Below are 22,674 nucleotides of genomic sequence, written 5' to 3' on the forward strand. Positions count from 1 at the left end.
CAAATATTAAGATTTGACAAAGTTGGAGGAAAGGTACAGGGCGCTCACTATATTTTTGATATATTATTTTAAATTTAATAGTATTTCTAAAAGTATTTCATAATAAGACTTAAAAGATTGCTGCTCCAGGACATCAGGGAAGGAGACTTTATTCTGACCATGGGAATAGAAAGAGGGGGGTGATGGAGGGAACCCCAGCAGCCCGGCTACAGAGGTGAGACTGGACGTGGTCCTAGGGAAATGAGGTTGAACATACTCAGTTCTTCTTAACTGGGGGATGCTGTGCTGATGGCTTTATCCCACTTCCCCCACATGTTGGTATAATATTCTCCCCATTTAACAGACAAGCAAACAGGGCTTTAACAGATGGAAATGGAGGCTGAGAGAATTGCCTCTGGAAAAATGGCAGAGCTGGGCCTCTAACCCAGGCCTATGAGAGTCAAAGCCTGCACAGTTCACAGCACGTTTTTTTTTTTTTTAATACTTTTTTTTAACAGTTCTTAATTTTTTTTAAAAATTAATTAATTAATTAATTTATTTATGGCTGTGTTGGGTCTTTGTTTCTGTGCGAGGGCTTTCTCTAGTTGCGGCGAGCGGGGGCCACTCTTCATCGTGGTGCGCGGGCCCCTCACTGTCGCGGCCTCTCTTGTCTCAGAGCACAAGCTCTAGACGCGCAGGCTCAGTAGTTGTGGCTCATGGGCCTAGTTGCTCCGTGGCATGTGGGATCTTCCCAGACCAGGGCTCGAACCCGTGTCCCCTGCATTAGCAGGCAGATTCTCAACCACTGCGCCACCAGGGAAGCCCCACAGCATGGTTCTTGAGGAGTGACCTTTGTGTCTGCCGAGGGTGCCGGAGTGGGGAGGGGTGGGGACAGACAGGGTCTGGTGTGTTGAGCTAAGTCCTGTAGGCTTGATTCTGTGGGTGATGAGGAAATGCAGGAAGGTTTCAAGCAGGGGAGCAGGACAGTGAACTCACTGGAGCTGTATCATCAGTTTCTTAAATTTTATCATATTTTTTTGACCAACTGAACCTTTCTTTAAACAAACTCTAACTCAGAACCCAGATACATAAAAGCACTTACAGTGGAATTGATTTTGCAGAGGCAGGTGACCAGGGGTCTAGAGCCCAGGAGTGGCTCCTCTGGGAACACAGCATGGATGTCGTGGTTCAGAGGAATACACAGAAGCAGTGTGTGTGGTAGGAGGCTGCCAGGGGCATCCCTACCAGGGTTTCTCAGTTGGATGACAGTTCTGTTCCCCTCCTCTGAGTCCTTCTGGTTGGTGGCGGGGCAGAGGCTCAGAGCACTCCTGATCTGGGGGTGGAGGGAGAACCAGCAGCATGTGCTTTTGGCAACATAGGCCTGACCTCCACTTCCTGGCTGTAAGACCTTGGCTGAGTTATGGAACCATCCATTTAAATCTTTTTTTTTTTTAATTATTATTTTTGGCTGCGTTGGGTCTTTGTTGCTGCGCCTGGGCTTTCTCTACTTGCGGTGAGCTGGGGCTACTCTTTGTTGCGGTGCACGGGCTTCTCATTGCGGTGGCTTCTCTTGTTGCGGAGCACGGACTCTAGGTGCGTGGGCTTCAGTAGTTGTGGCATGGGGGCTCAGTAGTTGTGGCTCACGGGCTCCAGAGCTCAGGCTCAGTAGTTGTGGCGCACGGGCCTAGTTGCTCCGCGGCATGTGGGATCTTCCCGGACCAGGGCTCGAACCTGTGTCCCCTGCATTGGCGGGCGGATTCTTAACCACTGTGCCACCAGGGAAGTCCCCATCCACTTGAATCTTAGGAGAGGAAGGATATGGACCCCTGGATATGGCTGGGGCAAGGAAGGCACGTGTGCAGAGTGAAGCCACTGGAGGGGTGTTTCCAGCACATTTCTCTTCGTCATCACTGTCTGGGGAAGGGGAAAGTCAATTGGGCTGAGGCCAGTGACTTGATCAGAGCCTGGCGCCCAGCAGAAGCCGGCACATAGTAGGCCCTTGATAAATGCTTATGGAACAAATGCATATATTCCCCTTCTGTCCGCAGGAAATGCCGTGGAGGCCTGACTTCTGGGAGCAAGTGAAGCTGTTCCAGTGGCTGGCCCTTCCCAGCTGGGATCCAGGGATGGACAGCTGAGGCTCCAGTGCAGTGTAAGGCAGTGGAGAGAGTACTGGGCTGAAGTCAGGAGCTGGGGGTCAAAGGGCTGGGCTTCTGGCTCCAGTTGCCATGAACCGGCTGCATGACCTAGAGGTCTGGTTCATCCTTCTCTGGGCTTTGCTCATCTCTTTTTGGCAGAGTGGCCTGGGTGAGGTTTTTCCAACTGCAATTTGCAGCCCATTTGGAGCAATTTAGTGGTTCACAATCAGTATTAAAAAACAAACCAAAACACAAATAGAACAGAAAATATCAGAGTGCAATCATAGGTCATAAGGGTAAGTATTGTTTTGTGAAACTATTGTTTTGCTTATATATAGATGAAGGTGCCGACTGGTCTGATGTAAAACTTATTTGCTACTGTGGATCCTGGTGAAAAGACTGTAAGACACTGAACTCAGCAATCCCGGAGGTGTCCTCCTCTCCCACATTCTAGGGGTCTTTGTGAAAAAGCCACAGACCCAGGGGCTCTTCTCTTCCTCCCCCTGCGTGTCAGCAGCTGTCTCTCTGCTCTTCGCTGCCTCACCCCTCCCCGGGTCTTTCTCCTTCCTGCTTCAGTCCCCAGTCCCCTCCTCCCTTTCTCCCAGGGACAAGCCTCCCCCTTCCCAGGAAGTCAGGGTGGGGTGGGGTGGGGGGTCGGAAGGGAGTAAACGTGATGAATGGGGGTGGCAGTGAGCACTTTATCCCAGAAGCAAAAATAAAGGACTAGGAAGCAAACACCCAAGCACCCGGGAACAGAACAGAAAGTAGGCGAGCTGGGGACGTGCGTTTGAGGGCAGGACTTCGTGAGCAAGAGCTCAGCGGCGACACCGCAGCGGGTCACTCACAGGGGGCCGGCACTGGCCTTGTCCTTGTTGGCGCTCGGGTGCGCAATTAACTAGCGAAGGTAGTTTTCACTCCTGCCCCCCTCCCCCCCTTAAAAGAAAAGAAAGAAGAAGCCGGGAGTTTTGGAGCCAACTCCTGGAGAGGGAGCGGCTGAACTGATTCGGAAGTTGGATCTCTTTGTACACAGGAATGCGGAGAGAAAAAAACAAAACCCACCCCATTGCTTCATTTCCCCTCCAAGCCCGAGCACTTTCTGTTGTGCAATGAAAAGGCTTTTCACGTTGAGAAAAATGAATCCCGATTTGCGCTGCGAAGGAATGAGCGCGCCTCTCGGCGCGAGACGGCTCTCAGCTGGGCGCGGAGACGGCGCGGTGGCCGCAGGGCGACCGCGGCCTGGGCGCTCGGAGGCACGTCCTCCGCGCGCGGCTCAAGGTAGCGCCCGCGGGGTCGTTGGACTCCCCCTTCCGCGGGCTGCTGCACGGCTCTCGGCGACCCGAGGGCCGAGGAGTAGATAGTTCGGGGAACCTCGAGGGCGGAGAGCCCCAACTACGGCTGGGCCTCCTGGGGATGGCGGTTCCGCGAGTCTGGCTGGGGACTCGCCGGAACTGAAAACCTGTCCCGCGAGCCCGCTGGGGCCCCGAGACCCCTCGGAATCGCGCGGGGCAGGAGGCCGGCTCGGCGTCCGGGAGACCGGGCCGGGACGCGCTAGGGGCGCGGGAGGAGGGCCGGCGCACGTGGGTGCCGGCGGGCGGGCCGCAGCCGGGTGAGGGGTGGGGGCGGGGTGTGGCTTCTCCGCCTCCCGGGCGAGATTTACATGTGTGTGTGGCGGCCCCAGACTTCCTGCTCTGCTACGCTGCAGGTACGCGCGGGCCGGGCCGGGCGGGCGGCGGGTGAGCCGAGACGCGGGCACCTCCTCACCCGGACGCCACCACCGGCTCCCGGGCCGCGTTGCGCAGCCTTCCGCCCCGGGGGCTGCTAGCCCGCCCCGGCCGCGCCGAGCGCCCGGCTCCGAGGTGGGGGCGCGCCCCTCTCGGCCTCCCCGGTCATCTCCGCCCTCTGCACCTAGCCTGGCCGCGCGCCCCTGGGCGCCCCCACCGCCCAGGCTCCCCGGAGGGCCGCAGCCATGAGCGAGATGTCCAGCTTCCTCCACATCGGGGACATCGTCTCCCTGTACGCCGAGGGCTCCGTCAATGGCTTCATCAGCACTCTGGGGTGAGTGAGCCGAGTTCGCGGGGGCGGGGGCGCGGTGGGCCCTGGTGCTAGTTGCGTGCGTCCTGCTGCCTCCCGCCGACAGAGGACCTGGACGTCCCCGGCTTTAAGGAGCGGGGGAACGGCTCGCCTCCTTCTTTCAGAGAAAGGAAGTGAAATGTTTGCCCAGGTAAAGTCGGGCGCCCAGCCGGAGTTGTCAGGAGGCGCCCCCCTTCGCGAAGCCTCCACCCTGGCGCTCTCGCCCTTCTTCAGAAGGGGCGGGGAGGCCGAGACTTCCTCTGCAGGTGGTCCCTGTGCGGGGGCAGGTGGGTGGCTGGGGCGATAGTTGGGGAAAGGCATCCGGCCCTGGAAGTGACCGACTCTGGGGTGGGGCGGAGCCGTGGGGGGGTGGACAGGCTCAGCCCGGAGTCCTCTAGTAACAGACCTGTCGCACCTTTGAAGGGTCGCACCTTTTCCTCCTAGCTCTCTCCTGTCCTGCGCCCCCCCCCCGCCCCCATCACTAAGAGTGTCTTCTCAGCCCTCCCCTTCCAGGCGTCCCAGGTTCCTGCCGGCTGCCCCCTTCTCCCCGCCTCTCCCTGTCAATTTCCTGAGTAGCTCATCTGGCGCCTCTGGGTCCCTGGTCCCAGGATCTCTGGAGCGCTTTACCAACATTAATTAATTCTGGCCGCCACCCCCCAGGGTCTGGATAAGCAAGGAATCAATTCAAGTCCCTGGAGAGAGCCAGGCCTGAAGCTGGCATAGGGCAGGGCAAGAATTAGAGCGAATGGGTTTTATCTTCAGAGAGCAGTTGAGTGAGTCGGTGGCGATGGGGGGTAAGAGTGATTTCTCCACCTCTCCAGCCTCAGGGCAGGGCCTGTTACCTTTGTCACATTTTCGGTCTGGGGACTTGTGTTAAATGGTCTCATCTTCCCCACCCCACGCAGCCGTTTTATTTTAGGGTAAACCCACCCTCTTCTGCTGACCCTACCCTCATCTGGATGCCAACCAGCTGCAAGGTGCCCCCTCCCTGGGGGCTTTGGAGGACAGCCTTGGCACTCTGAGCCCAGGGCTGGCTCACCCTGAGCTGGGGAGGTGGGCGTCACCTGGCTCCCTTGGTGTCTTGTTGGGAGTTTAGCTTTAGTCCTGTGGGAAAGATCGGGAGCGTTGGAGGGCTGGCTTAGCCACCGGGGAATGGATGCTGACTTGGAATTCCAGAATACCTGTGCTCCTTATCTCAGCACCCTCCAGGCCTTCTCATTCCCCTCCCCATTCAGATGTGGACTCCCCAGCCCTGCGTCCCCTCCCCGCTACATCTGACTTGTTTTGCTCAGTTTACCAGAGGATGGGGGTGAGCTGCATTCCCAGCACATAGTAAACATGTCTGATAGCGCTGAGGGAAGGAGAAGAGACTGTGGGGACGGGGGGATGCAGGGGCAGACGGTGGTCCCCTTCCTGGTGTCTGAACAATGCTGGGGGCTTTTGGGAAATGACCATCTTCTCTGTTGCTCTGAGTGCCAGGCTCAGGGCTGAGCACACTGTGGGGGCTTTTTTAGCACCTGGGAGGATCTAACAGAACCAAGGCCGACCACACAGGCCTCATGCCCTCACTAGGGATTCCCTCTATTGCTTTCTAGCACAGCTCCCTCCCGCCCTGGCCCTTCCTGCCCCAGGAAGCTGCTTCCTACAGTCCAGTTTGATTCTGAGGCAGGGCCTGGTGACCGCCCAGAGCCCTTCTACTCCAGGGGCCGCTTCCCAGTGCAAACATCTCCAGGAGCTCCCAATTTCCCGCCGATACACGCCCACCCTCCTGGCACTCCCACCCTCCCAGCCTGGCCTTCTAGCACTGACATGTGCTGGCCCCAACTTCACTTTCTATTTTTTTTTTTTCACCACCCCCTTCACGACCCTGCCACTCCAGGTGCACCACCTGGATTGGGATTCCTGGAACCTTCCCCACGCTCTTGCGGTCTGGTGCGCTCTTGCGGTCTTGTCTCGGTCTCTTTACCTTTGCTCCTGTTGCCCCTGCCCTTCAGCCAGTCTCCACCTGAGTAAATCTGACCCACCCTCTCAGACCTGGTACAGAGTGGCCTCCTTTGTGAGCTCCAACCCCCCTCCCCCACCCCGGCAGAATTAACCCCTTTTCCCCTGTGCCTCGCACTGCTTTATACACATTCCTCTCGGGTGTTAATTGTGTTGTTTTACAATTAGTTGAAGGTTTCTCTGTAGGGCCCTCTAACACTGGGAGCTTTGCCAGGATTGACTGATTAATTACCCCATTCATCCACTCAGGCACTGTGCTGGGCACCTTCTCAGAACTAGACTCAGTGAAGGAATGGTTTCTAAACACCATAAGGCATCGCTACTCAAAGTGTAGTCCTTGGTCCAGCAGCATCAGCATCACCAAGAAGCTTGTTAGAAAATACAGAATCTCACACCCCTGCCTGTCCTACTGAATCAGAATCTGCATTTTGAGCCCCAGGGGATTTGGAGCCTTAAAGAGAAGCATTGCTCTATGTGAGTCTCTCTCTGCTCCAGCCTCACCAGAATCTTTCTGCCTCCATCCTCAGCTCTGGTCCCCTTTGCCTTCATCCTGGCTGTTGGTGCCCATGTCTGCGAACCCTGGAGGCTGATTTGACTGAGTTCCCAGGCAATCGCAATGCTCGGTGCCCAAGAGGTGCCCAGTAAGGGCTGGAGAAAATGAATTTGATGAGGACAGGGGCAACGTTGGTGGACAGTGGGACTGGCTCAGCTGGGGGGTGGAAAGGATGGGGGACATTGGTGGAGGAGGGAGTCTGGGGCAGCTTCAGATTCCAGCCAGGCTCTGCAGAGCCAAGTGGAGGAGGCCAATTAGAGCTGCCTGCGTAATTAGAGCTCCCGGTGAAGATTGTACATTAACTCTGGGTTGGGAGGATGGGAGGGGTCTGGGGAGTGGATCCTGGAGCAGGTTGAGACCTCAGCCGGGAAGGGAAAGCAGGCCCACACCTGTTCTTGGGAGGAGAGCATGGCCAGGGACACTGCCTTGTCCCTCGCTCTGGGTGGGAGGCAGCAGAGGCCAGGGCTGCAGCGGCAGGTCAGGGCCACTTCAGGTGAAGGATTTACTATGGCTCCTGGCCAGTGGCTGTGGGGAACTGGCCCTGTGTGCAGGGTAGGCCCCTCAGGTTCTCATGTCCAGTTCCTAGAAGGTCTCTTTTGAGTGCCCAGAGGGGCGGCCCCGAGACCACTGGGGTAAGCTGGGGAGTGCAGGTGAACTGGGTCTTGCAGTTGAGCTCCCAAGATTTGTCAGATTGCCTCTGCCTGCACATGGCTGGGCCTTGGAGCACCATTTGGGGGCTCTCAGGGCCTCTGGACCTGTGTCACCCAGGGCTGGGTGATCACAGGGAGTAGGGTCAGAAGTGACGTTGGGATTCCGTGTCTATCTTCCAGCCGGATCTTCTTCCCCAGGAGGGTGGGCATTGGAGGTCAGGACCCAGAAAACGTGGAGGAAGTCCCAGGTCCCCAGGGTCAGGACCTGCTTTGTCACTAACTGGATGGGTGATTTTGGCAAGGCCCTCCCTCTCAGAGTCTGTTTCTATCAGCCTGGTTGTCCTCTAAGGTGCTCTGTTTGCACCCGAGAATCTCCCTGTGGGTCTTTAAAAAAAATTCCAGCTCCCATGTCCCATGTCAGACCAACTGTATTAACATTTCTAGGGGTGGGCGTCTGAGGTTTGGATTTTTAGAGCTCCCCAGTGCTTCTAATGTGTACGTGGGGTGCGGGGGGTCCCTTCTCAGGGCCCTCTCAGGCTGACAGGCTGTGAGGAAGCCTAGCTGTTGGGTCTGCCTGCCCCTTGGTCCAGAGAGCCCATCTCTTAGCCTTCATCAGACTTCATTAAGTCGTTCAACAAACATCTAATGAGCACCTACTATGTGCCAGGCACTGTTCTAGTCACTGGGGAATCAGTGGTAACCAAGACAGAGTCCAGCCTGTTCCAGTCTGTACAGCGGAGAGCTGGGAGAGATGGTCTTTAAGGGCCCTTTGTGCCTTAAGGCCCTGAGGCTCATGTGATTCCAGGAGGGGGCGCTGCCCCTCCCGTGCAGACGACATTCCATGGGCAGATTTCAGACCTGCCGTTGGCTTTCACTTAATGGTGATTTCACTGGAATGAGATGTTGGACTTACCCCTGTCCTGTGCCCCAAGGCAGGGTCTCAGCCTCCACTAGGCCAATCCATACAACTCATGTTTTTTTGGAAAATGTATATTTTTTTCTTTCTTTTTTTTTTTTTTATTTTTTAAACATTTATTTATTTATTTATTTATGGCTGTGTTGGGTCTTCATTTCTGTGCGAGGGCTTTCTCTAGTTGCGGCAAGTGGGGGCCACTCTTCATCGCGGTGCGCGGGCCTCTCACTATCGCGGCCTCTTTTGTTGCAGAGCACAGGCTCCAGACGCGCAGGCTCAGTAGTTGTGGCTCACGGGCCTAGTTGCTCCGCGGCATGTGGGATCTTCCCAGACCAGGGCTCGAACCCGTGTCCCCTGCATTGGCAGGCAGATTCTCAACCACTGCGCCACCAGGGAAGCCCCTTTTTTCTTTTTTAAATGAAAAAATTTTTTTGGCCATGCCCTGTGGCTTTTGGGATCTTAGTTCCCTGACCAGGGACTGAACCCAGGCCCCGGCAATGAAAGCTCCGAGTCCTAACCACTGGACCGCCAGGAAATTCCCATACATATTTTTTTCCTGATTAAAAAATAATATATGCTCCATGGAGAAAACTTGAAAAACTAAAATAAAAATTATCTGTAATACCACTGTGATTATATTGACAGCCTCTATATGGACTTTCTAGCCTTTTATGCACGCAAATAAAGATTTACAAAACAATATCACATTGCACATCTGGCTTTGTATTCTGTCTTTTCGGGGGGAATACATTAAGCTGTATTTTCCCATGCGTGCCAGCCTACGACTGTTGTGGTCACAGAGCATCCCCCGGTATGATGTACCTTCATTTACTTAAGCAACTCTAGTATTGGGCATTCAGCTGGTCTATAAATTTTTTGCTGTTCCAAACAATCTGCCCTGAACATCCTAGTCCATACATGCCCGAACACTTGTCCAGTTATCCTCTCAGGATAGATTCCCAGAAGTGGAATTCTGAGATCAAAGGGAAGGCACATCTTTATTTATTTATTTATTTTTCCTGCCGCGGCACGTGGCTGCGTGGCTTTTGGGATCGTTCCCTGACCATGGATTGAATCTGGGCCCTCAGCAGTGAGAGCTCAGAGTCCTTACCTCTGGACCACAAGGGAACTCCCAAGGCACAGCTTTTACCTTGCTGGCTCTAACTCTGCACATTACTCTGGTGGCGGAGGAGGTGGAAACGGGGACTCTGTGCCCTGGGGGGTCTGGCCCACTTCACATCACGAGTTTGAGAGTGTTGTGCTAGGGGTGTGGGGAGTAATACCAGCCCCTGCCCTCTAGGTTGGGCCAGGTTGGGCGTGGCGGCTGCAGTGGGGAGGGGGTGAAGTAGAGAGAGGGGTGGTGTGTGGGTTGCCTGAGGACAGGATCAGCCCCAAGGTCCCACTGAGGGACTCCAGGGACCCAGGCTGCATGCAGCTCCTAGGCCTTAAAGAATCCTGCTGTAGCCACTTGCTCACACTCTGTCCTGCCCTGCGTTCCTGACCCCATGTCCCTTCCCCTCCTCTCCCTTCCCCTCCCCTCCGCTCCCTGACTTGGCCCAGTGGGGCTGTGGGGTGGAGGCTTGGGTTGGAGGTGGGGTGCTGTGCTGGATTTTAGGGTGGGGTCACAGGAGCTTTCTGCTGTCAGTTTACGGGCAGGTGTCTGGGTTTCAGTTACCCCTGAGCACACGTCTCCTGCAGTCTACCCCGAGGCCTGCTCGCCACACTTCACCCCATGTGGAGCTGGGGGGCTCCTGCCTGGAAGTGGGGGCTGTGAGGGAGGTGGGAAGGAGGCCTGGGAAGGGGGGAGGAGAGCAGAGCCCAAATCTCCAGTAAGTTCATCACAGGCCTCTGAATGTCAGCTCTGAGCTCCCCGAAGTGCGTCACGCAGGTCACGCCCAGTAGTGGTAATGGTTCCCAGCAGTTGTGCCTGTAGCCAGCCTGCTGCAGGGAGGACCCCTGGCTTAGTGGGGCTAAGCGATTTGCTGGGGGTGGAGGTGGGGGCCGTAAGCCAGCAGGAGTCCCGCGCGCCACCGGAGAGGAGGCTGCAGGACTCTTCACACCAGGGCAGAGACGAGACTGGGCGCTGACAGCACAGTGCGCCTGGGGTGTGGGCTGGGGGGTGGGGAGGACACACTGCAGAGGGCTTCCCACCTGAGGAGACAGACAGTAGGGACTCCTTGCAGGGGATTGAGTGGGGGAGTAAAATGATCACAGTGGTGTGTAAAGGTACATATTTGTTTGGCTGGCAGGTGGGCAGAGCCAGGAGAGACAGTGAACATAAATCTTAGCCCAGGGGCAGCTGTGCATATTTGGTTCACAAATCCCTCTCCCATCACTCAGCCAGCCAGCCATCACCCGCTTCTTCCAGCCTGCAGGAGAGCCGGCTCTCCGGGGTCCGAGTCTAGAAATGGGTGACAGGGGTGATAGAGGTCATGCGAGGCAGAATTAAGTCTGTGTCTCAGAGATGCTGCTGCTGACGATAAACGGACTTCACCGAGTGTTTACAGCTCTGGCCTGTGCTGTCCCTTTGACCCCTTACCACCAACCAGAGGCATATATATAATTTATAAAAGTAGAGAGAGGGACTTCCCTGGTGGTCCAGTGGTTAAGACTCCACATTCCCAATGCAGGGGGCACGGGTTCGATCCTTGGTCAGGGAACTAAGATCCCGCGTTCCACGTGGTATGCCCAAAAAAAAAAAAAAAAAAATAGAACCATTTAGAACACCCACATACCCACCACCTAGACTTAATCATTGTTTACATTTTGCCATATTTGCTATGTTTCTTTTTTGCTGAAGTATTTTATGGTAGATTACATGCGTTTTTTTCACCTCTACATCCTTCATTTTACAGGAAATAGGCTATGTTCCTGTGTAACCACAGTGCTGTTATCATACCAATTAGTAATTTCCTAATAGCGTCTGATGCCCAATCCATAGTCCAATACACTCTATTGTTCTCAGTCTAGCCTTGACCGCTGGTTTCTTTAAATTAGGATCTACTCAAGGTCCACGTGTTAATTTGATTCTTATGCCTCTTAAGTCGCCTTTAATCTAAAGCAACGCCCAGCCCCCACCTCTTTCTTCCCCACCCCATAAGGGGGAGGCTGTAGACTTGTCTCACTTTCTGGAGTCATCAGGGCTGCTTTGCTTCTCTGTTTCCCAGAGAGCCCTGCAGGGGTGTGGAGGAGGGTGGCCTGGGCTTCAGGGCTGCCCTGCTAAGGCTCCTCCAGCCTCAGTTACTCTGTCAGGTTTGCAGGGCTGAGAGCCCAGTCCCCGGATGGAGAGCAGGAGAGAGGCCTGGGCAGGGCAAGGCCGACCTGTGAGGGAAGGGTGGGCTGGGTGGCCCAGGGTTGCCCCTCTTCTGGGCCTTTTCTCAGTTCTCTCTTGTGTCTCCTGCTCCCCATCCCTCTTCTCCTTGGCCTAACAGAGACCCCAGGACTCGCCAGAGCCCACCCAGTCCTGAGAGCCAGAAACCCAGGCCTGCGGGCAGAGGCAGTGCCCCGAAGGCTTGCGCCCTGGCCAGGGGCCCTTATTTCTGTCAGGCCAAGTTTAGTCACTTTTGCTGCCTCTCTTCCTCACTGGAGAGGCTCTTGGGGGTTCCCAGAGTGTGTGGCTTACTGTCCTTCCTAGACTTAAGCTCTCTGAAGGGATGAGCCATGCTTGTTTTAAATTCCATATACTGGTCCCTTCGGTGACTCAAAGTGGATCCTTGGCAAAGAAAGACCTGTAGAGGTCAAGTATATGGATGTTTTTGCAGGGATGCAGAAGTGAAGTTCTTTTCTCCGACGGGCCAGTGATCCCAGCCAGTGAACCTGGGTTCCTCTCCCAACATTTCTCCCCACCCTCACCTAGTGGTTGTGACTTTTTATTTGGGGAGGGGGAATCCAAGGCCCCCATCCTCCACCAGCCAGTCCCAGTGTTCTGACAGTGCCTGCTTTGGGCGTGGCCTTCTGTGGGTCTAGCCTAGATCTGTGGGGTGGTGGCCAGTGCCCTGGGCTGGGAGTCAGGAGATCTGGGGTCTGGAACTGGCTGTTCTTTAACTTGTTGTGTGACCTCAGCTCGTCAGTTTCCCCCTCCACCCTCTTTTCCAGGCTAGATCAGGGAGGGGCTGTCTGGGGACCCTTTGGGATTTCCCCAGTCTGGTGTCCTCCTCCCTTGGCTGCTCCTCTGATAGTCACTTGCCCCACTTCTAGCTCCCTTCTTCCTCCTATTTATCTAATCTTTCCGGACAGCACTGACCCACCCCACTGCCTTTTCCATGGCTCCCACCTGGATCTCAAAGTCCACCCTGGTCAGAATGGGGCCAGCCAGGCCCCTGGATGCATGTGCCTTTCCCTCTTCCTTCAGACCAAGGTCTTGGGGTGCAGACCCCAGGGGCATTTCAGGGACAGCGCCCTTCTCCACATCCTTCTAGAGCAGAGATATCCACCAGCTCCTGCTCAGAGGGTCCAGGGCAGGCCTGCCCACAGGCTTCCTGCCCGACCCTCCCTACCCGTACTACCCCCTCCCCTTGCCCACTCTACTGATGCCCTATTGGGCCCTGCACAGTGCAGGCTCAAACTCATCTTGTGTCACCCAATGGATGGAAGGCTTACAGCAGACTGTCCTCAGGGTTCCTGAGTGTCCACTGGGCTGGGGGGGTGGGGGTTGGGGGGTGGTTTGCACAGGTGAAGGACGTGGCTCCTGTCCTCACAGCACACAGCATGGTGGATGTGAGCTTCCAGAGGGTGGGGACCATACCCAGCACATAATCCCTTTGCAGTAAGATTTTGTTGAACGGATGGAGACCTAGATTGTATAGGTGCCGTCAACTGACCAGCTGTGTGGCCCAGGTGGTCCCTTTAACTCAGTGAACATCACAGTGGACTGTGGTAAGAATGGAATGAGGTATCGGGTGTAATTTATAAATTAAGTGTTCTGCACAGCGGAGCGTCGGTTTTTCTAAGATGATCTTGGCTGGGGTGCCTTTAGTTAAGGGGCGATGCCTCATGTGGTGGAAACAGGCTGGGAGCTCTGCAGGAGCCTAAGCGCGGCCTTGAAGATGGCAGGACTCGGAGGGGGTTTCTGCGTGTGCAGAGGCGTGGAGGGGGGGGGCAGCGAGATCAGGGGGCTGGCGGGGCGCGGGAGTAGGCCCTTCCCTGGACCTTGGGCGGAGATGGACGCGCTCAGGAGGGGAGGGGGACAGTGAAGCGACGCGGCAACTTCTCCCAGGAGAACCCGGCTCTGGTTACAGCGCCAGGTGCGCATCGCAAGCCGGACACCAATCCACACAGATACCCTCACCAAGAGGGAGAATGGAGGAGCTACTGCCCGGGATGTAGGTGCCACCAGGTGGGGAGGGGTCCTCCGGAGCCGCCTTCCGCGGGCTCCCGGGCGGCGGGGGAGGAAAGCGCGGGCGCTGGTGGCTCGTCCCGCGCCCCGCCCCTCGCGCCCGCCTCCCACCGCCCCCGGGCGCTCCTGGCCCAGGCCCAGAGTCTTGGCGGCGGCTTGCAGGCAGGCCGGGGCGAGGCCGCGTTCGCATCCCCTCCGCGACGCGGCTGGGGCGACGGCCACACACTGGGAGGCGAGTTTCGCTTCTCGGCGGGGGCGGGGCCCGGGCGGGCAGAAAGCGCGCTGCGGCCTCCGCGCGTCAGCTGGGTCTCGGCGGGCCGGGGCGGGGTTTCGGAGGGGCGGGGGCGGGGCGCTCGGCGACCACCTCACTGCCGCTCCGTCTACCCAGAGGGACAGAAGGCCCGGCCGCGCCCTCTGAGGCTCCTCCTCCATCAAAACTTACCTGTCTGCTGTCCCAGCCCTTGCAGCCCGTCTGATAAGGGCTTTCCTGCTCATCTGTTAATGGCTTCACGGGACACTCCTCCCATCCCCTCCCGCCTAATAGCACCTTCTTGGGATGCCTCAGTCCTAAGGAGTAGGTTCAGAGGAATGGAGGGGAGGCTTGTGAGGGGGCGCTTGGGGACATTTTGGGACTCTTTAAAACATCCTGCTGCTGGCTGCCTTCTTTGCCTGTGGACTTGGTGGAGGCCTGCCCTAAGCTACAGCTAGGAAATGAAATGATGGGGAGGGCGAGGTGCCATCCCTTAGAGGTTGCAGGGGAGGGGTACAGAACGTTCCCAGGGATGTTGATTTTGCTCATCCAGAACCCACACTTGGAGGAGGGAGGGGGTGGAATGTTGGATCCAGGAGGAAGTTCTGAAAGTCCCATCTTCCTGACCTTGTTTTCCTGATACCTTGCGGGAGCCCCCTGCCTTTTTTTTTTTTTTTTTTTAACCGTCCACGTGGCTTGCTTCTCTGTTCTTACCATTCCTGTCCCCTCTTGGCTGCAGGTCTGGGATGTTTCCTTCCCAACCTTGCTTGAAATTCCCCCCCTGGAGGGCATGCTCCCCTCCTGACCAGTCCCTCCCCTTTTCTAAGTGGCTTCAGCTTGAGCTCCCAAAGCAGTGCCCTGCTTTGTAAACCACTGGGCACTGGGGAGGGGCTGAGTTGGAGACAGCAGGGTTTCAGAAGCTGTGCCAGAGTGGGCGGGGACAGAAGGACATCCACGTAATGACCAGGCAGATTTGTGCCAGGGGGATTAGGAAAAGCACGCCAGGCATCCACTTTTGCATGTCTTTTTCCTGCACTTGTGACCCAGGGGAGGGATGGAGGGTTCCGGGGTGAGGATGGGTTTTCCTCAGACAGGGAGTCTCTGGGGAGGTGGCCTACACAGGGCCTTGTGCACTGGTCAAGATGGCGGCTGTGGGGACTACGCCATCCTCTCCTCAGTTGCACCAACTTCCATGATGCCCTATGGCTGTCCAGCACCCCTAGCAGTGCCAGGTGCCAGGCCGTGGCCGAGGCTTCCTCCCTTCCCCTACCAAAACTTACCCATCCTGTGTTTCCTCCCCTCAGGGCTTTGCCAAGAGACAACCAGCTAATCTGATTCACTAATCTCTTACAGGAAATTCTATGAATTATTCAAGGTTTTGCACAGCTTCTGCCTCTTCTTTCACACCTTGTCTGATTGGCCAAGCTCTGACCTCTCCCTTCCCTGGGTGAAATCCACAGATTGGCACCAATGCATATTCCTTATATCATGAACTCATTCTGAGTATGTGACTTGTCTTCCCGATGAGATTTTAAACTCTCTTAGGGACCTTATCGTTTGCTTCTTGTGGACTTCCCACAGCAGCTAGTAAAATGATTAATTGACTCAATATGTATGTCGTGTGTGCCCGCTCTGCGCCAGGCAGGTGGTCCAGATGCTGAGGATACAGGAGGAAGCGGAACAGACACATCCCTGTCCTCATGAATCTTCCATCTCAGGTTGGGGGGGATAGGAACCAAAATAAATAAAATATGTAGCAGGCTGGGTGGTGATATGGAGAACAGGGAGGAAGATGAGAAGTGTGGGAGAGAACAGTTTACAGTTTTTAAAAGGATAGGGAGGGAGGGTGTCCATGGGAATGGGTCATTTGAAGTGAGATCTGAAGGAGGTGAGAGAGGGAGTCAGGAGGGTGTCTGGGGCAGAGAGTTCCAGGCAGAGGGAGAAGCCAGGGTCAAATCTCCTGGAATGTTTGAGGAGCCTGGAGGAGGGCTGTGGGCTGGAGCAGAGTGGGCCAGGGGCTGGGGGAGGAGATGAGGTCTGAGAGGTAAGGTGGTAAGATCATGTGGGGTCTTTCAGGCCATTGTGAGTTCTTGGGTGGGTGGTTCTCTGAGATGGGTGGTTCTGGAGGGTTCTGAGCAGAGAACTGCCCTGATTTGACTGACCTTTTAAAGGGATCCCTTTTCTGCTAAGTGGGGAACAGGCTGTAGGGAGATGAGAGGGGGGGCCAGGAGACTAATGGGGAGGCAGTTACATCCAGGTGAGAGCTGGTGGGGGCCTGGACAGGGTGGTGGTGGCAGCATGATGAAAAGAGGTCAGATTCCATACATATATATTTTTTTTAATTTTTAAACTTATTTAATTAATTAATTAATTAATTAATTAATTTTTGGCTGCATCGGGTCCTAGCTGCAGCACACGGGCTCCTCGTTGTGGCGTGCGGGCTCCTATCTAGTTGTGGCGTGGAGGCTCCAGGGCTCGTGGGCTCTGTAGTTTGTCGCACACAGGCTCTCTAGTTGAGGCGCGTGAGCTCAGTAGTTGTGGCATGCAGGCTTAGTTGCCCCGCGGCATGTGGGATCTGAGTTCCCTGACCAGGGATCGAGTCCGCGTCCCCTGCGTTGTAAGGCGGACTCTTTACCACTGGGCCACTAGGAAAGTCCCACCATATGTATATATTTTAAAAAATTTTATTGAAGTATAGTTGATTTACAATGTTGTGTTAATTTCTGCTGTACAATAAAGTGACTCAGTTATATATATATATTCTTTTTCCTATTTTTTTCCATTATGGTTTATTACAGGATATTGAATATAGTTCCCTGTGCTATACAGTAGGACCTTGTTGTTTATCCATCCTATATATACTAGTTTGCATCTGCTAATCCCAAACTCCCAGTCCATCCCTCCTCCATCCCCTCCACTGGCAACCATGTCTGTTATCTATATCTGTGAGTCTGTTTTTGTTTCTTAGATAGGTTCATTTGTGTCATATTTTAAAGTCAGATTCCATACATATTTTGAAGATAAAGCCCACAGGGTTTCCTCACAGATTAGGTTTGAAGGGCGTGTGGAAGAGAGGACCAAGGATAGATCCAAGGTTTTTGGCCCAAGCAATTGGGAGGATGGATCAGCTGAGATGGGGAGGACTTCAAGAAGAGCAGGAGCTCAGCTTGTAACGTGCTGAGTTTGCGATGCCTGTGGACATCCAAGTGGAGACGTGGAATGGGCAATTAGATCTACGAATCTGGAGTTTGGGGGAAGACGGATGGCAGAGGTGGAGGTGGGAGTCATCAGTGAATGTATAAGTGGTGCTTTGAACCCATGCTTGTGGCCGAGATGACCAAGGGTCAGTGCTGATGGAGAAGGGGAGAGGGCTAAGGACTGAGCTAGAGTCTGGGGACGGGGAAGGGGACCAAGTGAGTCCTCACAGCAAGCTGCCCTCTCCCCTCCCCTCCCTGTCACAGAGAGGTCCCCCACAGCAAACCACCCCCCCCATGCTGCTGGGACCACCTCTGTAGAGATGAGAGCTCCAGGGACCTTGGGATCAACCGGAGGTTTAGCACAGCTGGGGCAAGGAGGCTGTGAGGCTAGCTAGGGAGTGGGTGGAGGTCAGATCACAAAAGGCCTTGTTGGCCAATCCAAGGAGGAGAGGCGCAGAAGGAGGCTTTGGAATTAGCTCTGTGGCTTCAGACAAATTATTTAATGTTCAAACCCAGTTTCCTCCTCTGTAAAATGGTGCTCATGACTAGCCCCTTGGGGGAAGTTGGTGAGAATTCAGAGGAAGTGGTTGTGAAGTGCTGAGATAGAGTTGGCCCCTGAAATGGTGGGTCATCATCATCACTTTGTCCTAGAGGCTGGGGTGGCATTGAAGAATGTTAAATGCAGGAATGGGTGGATGGATGGATGAGTGGGTGTCCTCCAGAGACTCAGGATTAACCTCAGCCATGGCTGGAAGGGAGGAATTTCAAGCCCAAGGGTGAACAAAGCAGAGAGTATGAAATGGACCTGACTGAGGTCGGGAAGGTGCAAGGTTCACTGTCCTGTCTTTGAGACCTGGAGGCCTGTCCCTGTAGTTTGGTGTCTCATAAGCTTCTCTCATCTGTTCGTCTGTCTCTAGTCTCTCTCTGCTTCTGTTTCTTATCCTGTTTATCTTTCTGACTGTCTTTTCTGTCTCTCCCTTCCTCTCTGTGTCTCTGTCTCTTGGTCCCCTTCTCTCGTCTTCCTCCATCACCTGCTGCCTTTTCAGATCTGGGCAGGGTCTCAGGGCTATGACAGGAGTTATATCCGCAGTGTGTGACAGCCCAGACTGGCAGCAGATCCCCATGGGACAGCTCCAGCTGGGGGGTCGGGGGTGGGCTGGGTGTGTCTCTGAGCTTTTTGTGGGGTCTCCCCCATCCCCACCCAGGAGACCTCGCCTTTTAACAGTGGTGCCAGGAAAGGGGATGACCTGATGGTAGGGGGTTGTCAGTGATGGAGAAGTTTCTTTGTTTTTTGTTCTGTTTTTTTAATTGAAGTATAGTTGATTTACAATGTTATGTTAATTTGTGCTGTACAGAAAAATGATTCAGTTATACATATATATACATTCTTTCTTTTTTCATATTCTTTTCCATTATGGTTTATCACAGGATACTAAATATAGTTCTCTGTGCTATACAGTAGGACCTTGTTGTTTATCCATTCTATATATAAAAGCTTATATCTTCGAACCCCAGCCTCCCACTCCATCCCTTGAGAGGTTTCTTTGGAGGCCTCCCTGGTGCCCTGGAACCCCCTGCCCTGAGGGAGGGACGCCTGGGGAGGTGGGTGTCTTCTTTCTGCTGACCCAGCCGCCTTGTCCTCCAGGTTGGTGGATGACCGCTGTGTCGTGGAGCCCGCGGCTGGGGACCTGGACAACCCTCCTAAGAAGTTCCGAGGTGAGACCTCTGCTCCCCCCACTAACTCCCCTCCCTCTCCTGGCTGCTGAGTCCTGGACCTCGGACAGAACCTATTCAACCCAGGGGCCCAGTGGGCGGGTTAGGCAATGTGCCGCCCACAGCCCCCTCGCACTGCTGTCTGTGGAACCCCCATCAGCTTGAACGATGCCATCTTGGCAGGATGGCCTCTGCCTTCATTTTCCGGGGGCCACACCCCACTTCTCAGGGGCACACCCACTTCTGGCTGGGGGCCCGTTCTCCCCAGACCTCCCCACCACCCACAAGGCTTTCTTTGTCTGTGTGACTGGGCGTTTTCTGAGGGAACAGGGGAGGAAAAGAGAATCTCCTCAGGTGTTAGGAGGCCCAGGGTGAGAGCCCTTCTCTGTGCCGCATGGTGAGGGGGTTGGACCCCATGGTCCCCAGGCAAGTGCCTTCCCTCTCTGTGTCCTCCGAGGTCAGTGGGCTCCTCAGCCCCGCCCCACAGGCCCAGGGGCCCTCGTGAGGATGAAATGATATCCTGCTGTCACTGCGCCCCACAGGGGAAGGTGTCATTGTGGTGATTACTTGTGAGGCTGAGACAGACAGGCAGACGGAGCCTGGGCGTGGTGGGCAGGTTGGGAGCAGGCAGGAACTCGCCAGGCCGTGCCACTTCGGCTGCCCACGTGGCTGCTCCTCTGGGGAGAGATCAGCTGGGATTGTCCTCGAGAGGGATGCGGTTGAGGGAGGGGAGTGGGATTCAAGACAGTCCTGTGGCATCCTTGGCGCTCTCTGTCTGCTGGGGGCCTTGCCTATCTGTCGGAGTGTGGAGGAGATAGAAGGGCTCCTCCCAGGCTGCAGGGGGGCCCCACATCTACTGTTCTGCTTCCATCGTGTGCCTCTGAGTGGGGTCTTAGGTCAGGACGTGCCTGGCTCTGTGGGGCCCGCCTCTGGCACTGGACCTTCCTCACCACCGCAGACCCCTCTGTCCTGCCCCATCTGGCCGCACTGCCTCTCACCTCATCCCTTACCCCTGGCCCCTCCCTTGTTCCCTCTAGCCACACCAGGCCCGCTGCTTTTCCTCATATTTATTAGCCATGCTCTGGGTAAAGATGGGGGTTTGGGGTGGTCGTGTGGGCTGCCTGCTTGGAGGTACAGCTCTGGCACCTTCCCGGAGCCAGAAATAGGAGAGCTTTGATATCTGCTCTAGCTGAGGGTTTTGGGTGAATTCTTGGGAAGAACTTAGAACGGAAGAGAGTGGTTGAGGTCCCGAGGCTGGGCTGTGCCAGGGCAGGGAGGGGACCGGGGGTGAAAGGAGGAGGTGGGTGGTGTGTCTCGGTGTGTGCAGTCAGCTGTGTGGCGTGATCGGTGGTGACAGGGAGGTGGGTGTGGCAGAGGAATATTTGCCCTCGAGTTCTGGTAGACAGAGTTTGGGGCCAATTTTTGACAACAAAACAGCTACTTAGCAGAACAAGTGCTCCTTTGACTTCTTGTCCTCCTCCCACTCCCTCCTTTCTCTTCCTCTTTATTTTCCCAAAGCCCGTGAGCAGGGCCCACCCCAGCGTCGGGGGCTGTTCCGTGGTCCCCGAGGCTGTGCTGGGCCCCACCAGCTCCGGGAGATGCCAGAGGGGCTCAGCCTCCAGCCTCCTCCCCACCCACCCTGCTCCTGGCCTGGCCTGGGTGTCTTGGTGAGGCGGGCAGAGGCCCCTCTGGACCCCCTGTGGCCCAATGTGGACCTGAGAAGAGCCCACCTTCTGGGACAGAGCCAGGTCTCTGTGCAGCCCCTTGGCTGGCGAGTAAGTTGGAGCGTGAGAACCTGGGACAAGAGACACAGACTCCAGCCTCTTCAGCTTTGAGGTTGAAGCCCAGAGAAGAGAAAGGTTGAGCTTGGCCTCCAACCCTGGAGTCCCGGTTCTGATTGTTCCATGTTTCTCCTGCAAACAGCCCCGCCCTGGAGGGAGGTCCCAGCAAGGGCGTGGGGACCATGGCAGGCATTTTAGAACTTGGTGGGAGCTCATCAGAGATGGCCAGGGTGTCCTGAGACCACCCTGGGGTGGGCCCGGCCTTGGCTGGGAACTGTGGTGTCTCCCTCTCTCCCCGCACGGCTCGCGCCTCCTTCACCTGCTGAACCCGGAGGCCCCCAGGCTGGGTCGGCCAAGCCCATGAAGCCCCGGCCCTGCCTCCATCAGCCTCTGATTAGCTCCCTGTTTGTGGTTTCAGCTCCTGCACCTTCCAAGGCCATCCCAAGCCCCGACATGTTCAGGGAATTTTTTCCAGAGTTTGCAGGGCCCTGGGAGGCCCAGGCTGCCAGTGCCCCAATGTGTAGGGCACCCCACGCCAGTGCAGCCTCCCTGACCTCCGCTTTGTTGTAGGGGTCTTGGGTTATGGCTGCTCAGAGTCCTGCTCTCCTGGCCGGGCCGGGTCTGGGCAGGTCCCCTCCCACAGCATGGGTGCGGGAGACCCATTGCAGAAGGACGCACCTCCCCGTCCACCTGGGAAGCTCAGTGCTCACACCCCCGGCTAAGGCGACCCCACGAAATGTGTAGCAGTCACTTACTCACATAGTGGGCAGCAGGTGCCGGGGAGGGGGCTGATGAGGGGACCTCCCTGTGCTTGCACCCTGGGTGCCCTCCGCCCCCAGCCTCATGCCTCTGCTCTACCTGCCCATCTTCTAAGCCCGGTTTATTGTTACTTTTATTAAGATCCACTTCAACTACTAAAATGAAAAATTAAGGAGAAAGATAACACACACCCATGCACCCACTACTGAGCTCTCTCAAATCCTTTTTCCTGTGTTTATTTCAGGTCTTTTTCATTTTTAAAGAGATAGCATCTTATGCACGTAGCCAAAGCCCCCTGTGTCTTCCCCTGACCTCTTTCTCTTCCCCGTCCGCAGAGGCAGACACTCTCAGAAATCGGTATGCCTCATTCAGGGGCCTATTTTTATGCTTTTGCTTTAATACGTAGAGATATTTCTATGATGAATTATATAGGGTATTCTTTTCCATTTTTCCAATGCTGTATGTTGAAGGTAGCCTTCTGTACAAATCTTTCTGCACTTTTTTCGTCGGTGGCTTCTCTTGTTGTGGAGCACGGTCTCTGGGCACGTGGGCTTCAGTAGTTGTGGCACATGGTCTCAGCATTTTGTGGCTCACGGGCTCTAGAGCACAGGCTCAGTAGTTGTGGCGCGTGGGCTTAGTTGCTCCGCGGCATGTGGGATCTTCCCGGGCCAGGGCTCGAACCCGTGTCCCCTGCACTGGCAGGCAGATTCTTAACCACTGTGCCACCAGGGAAGTCCTCTGCACTGTTTCTGAGACTTATCTGTATTGACCCACGTGGCTCTAGTTCATCTGTTTAATTGCTATGTAATATTCCACTGAGTGAGTAAACTGCAGTCCTTTTATTGGTTCCCCTGTCGATGGACGTTTATCTCATTTGCAGTTTTTGGCGATTGCCAGCAATGCTGCAGTGAGCACCCTGTACACGTATGTCTCCCTGGGCTTGCGGGCAAGAGTTTCTTGCGTGTGTTCCAAGGGAGGGTGACCTGGGTGAGAGGCATCTCTCCCGTCTTGCTAGGAACGGCCCTGCCGCCTTCCATGGGGGCTGTGAGTGTTCACCCCCACCCCTCGCCCCCGTTCACCCCTGCCAGACTGTGGGTGCATGGGGTGGGGGTGCCCTTGCTGCACCTCTATCCTGGCTACACTTGGTTTTGTCCCACTTAAATGTCTTCCAGCCCGCTGGGTGTGAAATGCCATCTCACTGTGGTTTTACTTTGCATTCCTCTGACTACTAGTGAGACATCTTTTCATATGTTTATGGGCCACTTAAAATCTTGTTCTTCATCTTTTCTTTTTCCTTTTTATAAAAGTAATACACATACAGGCTCTAGGATCCAG

At 55.4% G+C, this 22,674-nt stretch overlaps 1 protein-coding gene across 2 annotated transcripts in view; it reads left to right on the forward strand.

The window, feature by feature from the left end:
- Positions 1-3,736: 3,736 nt before the first annotated feature.
- Positions 3,737-22,674, forward strand: part of ITPR3 (inositol 1,4,5-trisphosphate receptor type 3) — a 65,839-nt gene continuing 46,901 nt past the window's right edge. For both annotated transcript variants that reach the window (XM_082345032.1, XM_082345033.1), the window contains exons 1-3: positions 3,737-3,819; positions 4,027-4,172; positions 18,732-18,802. In XM_082345032.1, the coding sequence (XP_082201158.1) occupies positions 3,775-3,819; positions 4,027-4,172; positions 18,732-18,802 (262 nt within the window). In that variant the 5' untranslated portion in view covers positions 3,737-3,774. The remainder of the gene's footprint in view (positions 3,820-4,026; positions 4,173-18,731; positions 18,803-22,674) is intronic.

This window comes from Balaenoptera borealis (assembly GCF_965194805.1).
Source record: "Balaenoptera borealis genome assembly, chromosome: 12".
Lineage (NCBI taxonomy): Eukaryota > Metazoa > Chordata > Mammalia > Artiodactyla > Balaenopteridae > Balaenoptera > Balaenoptera borealis.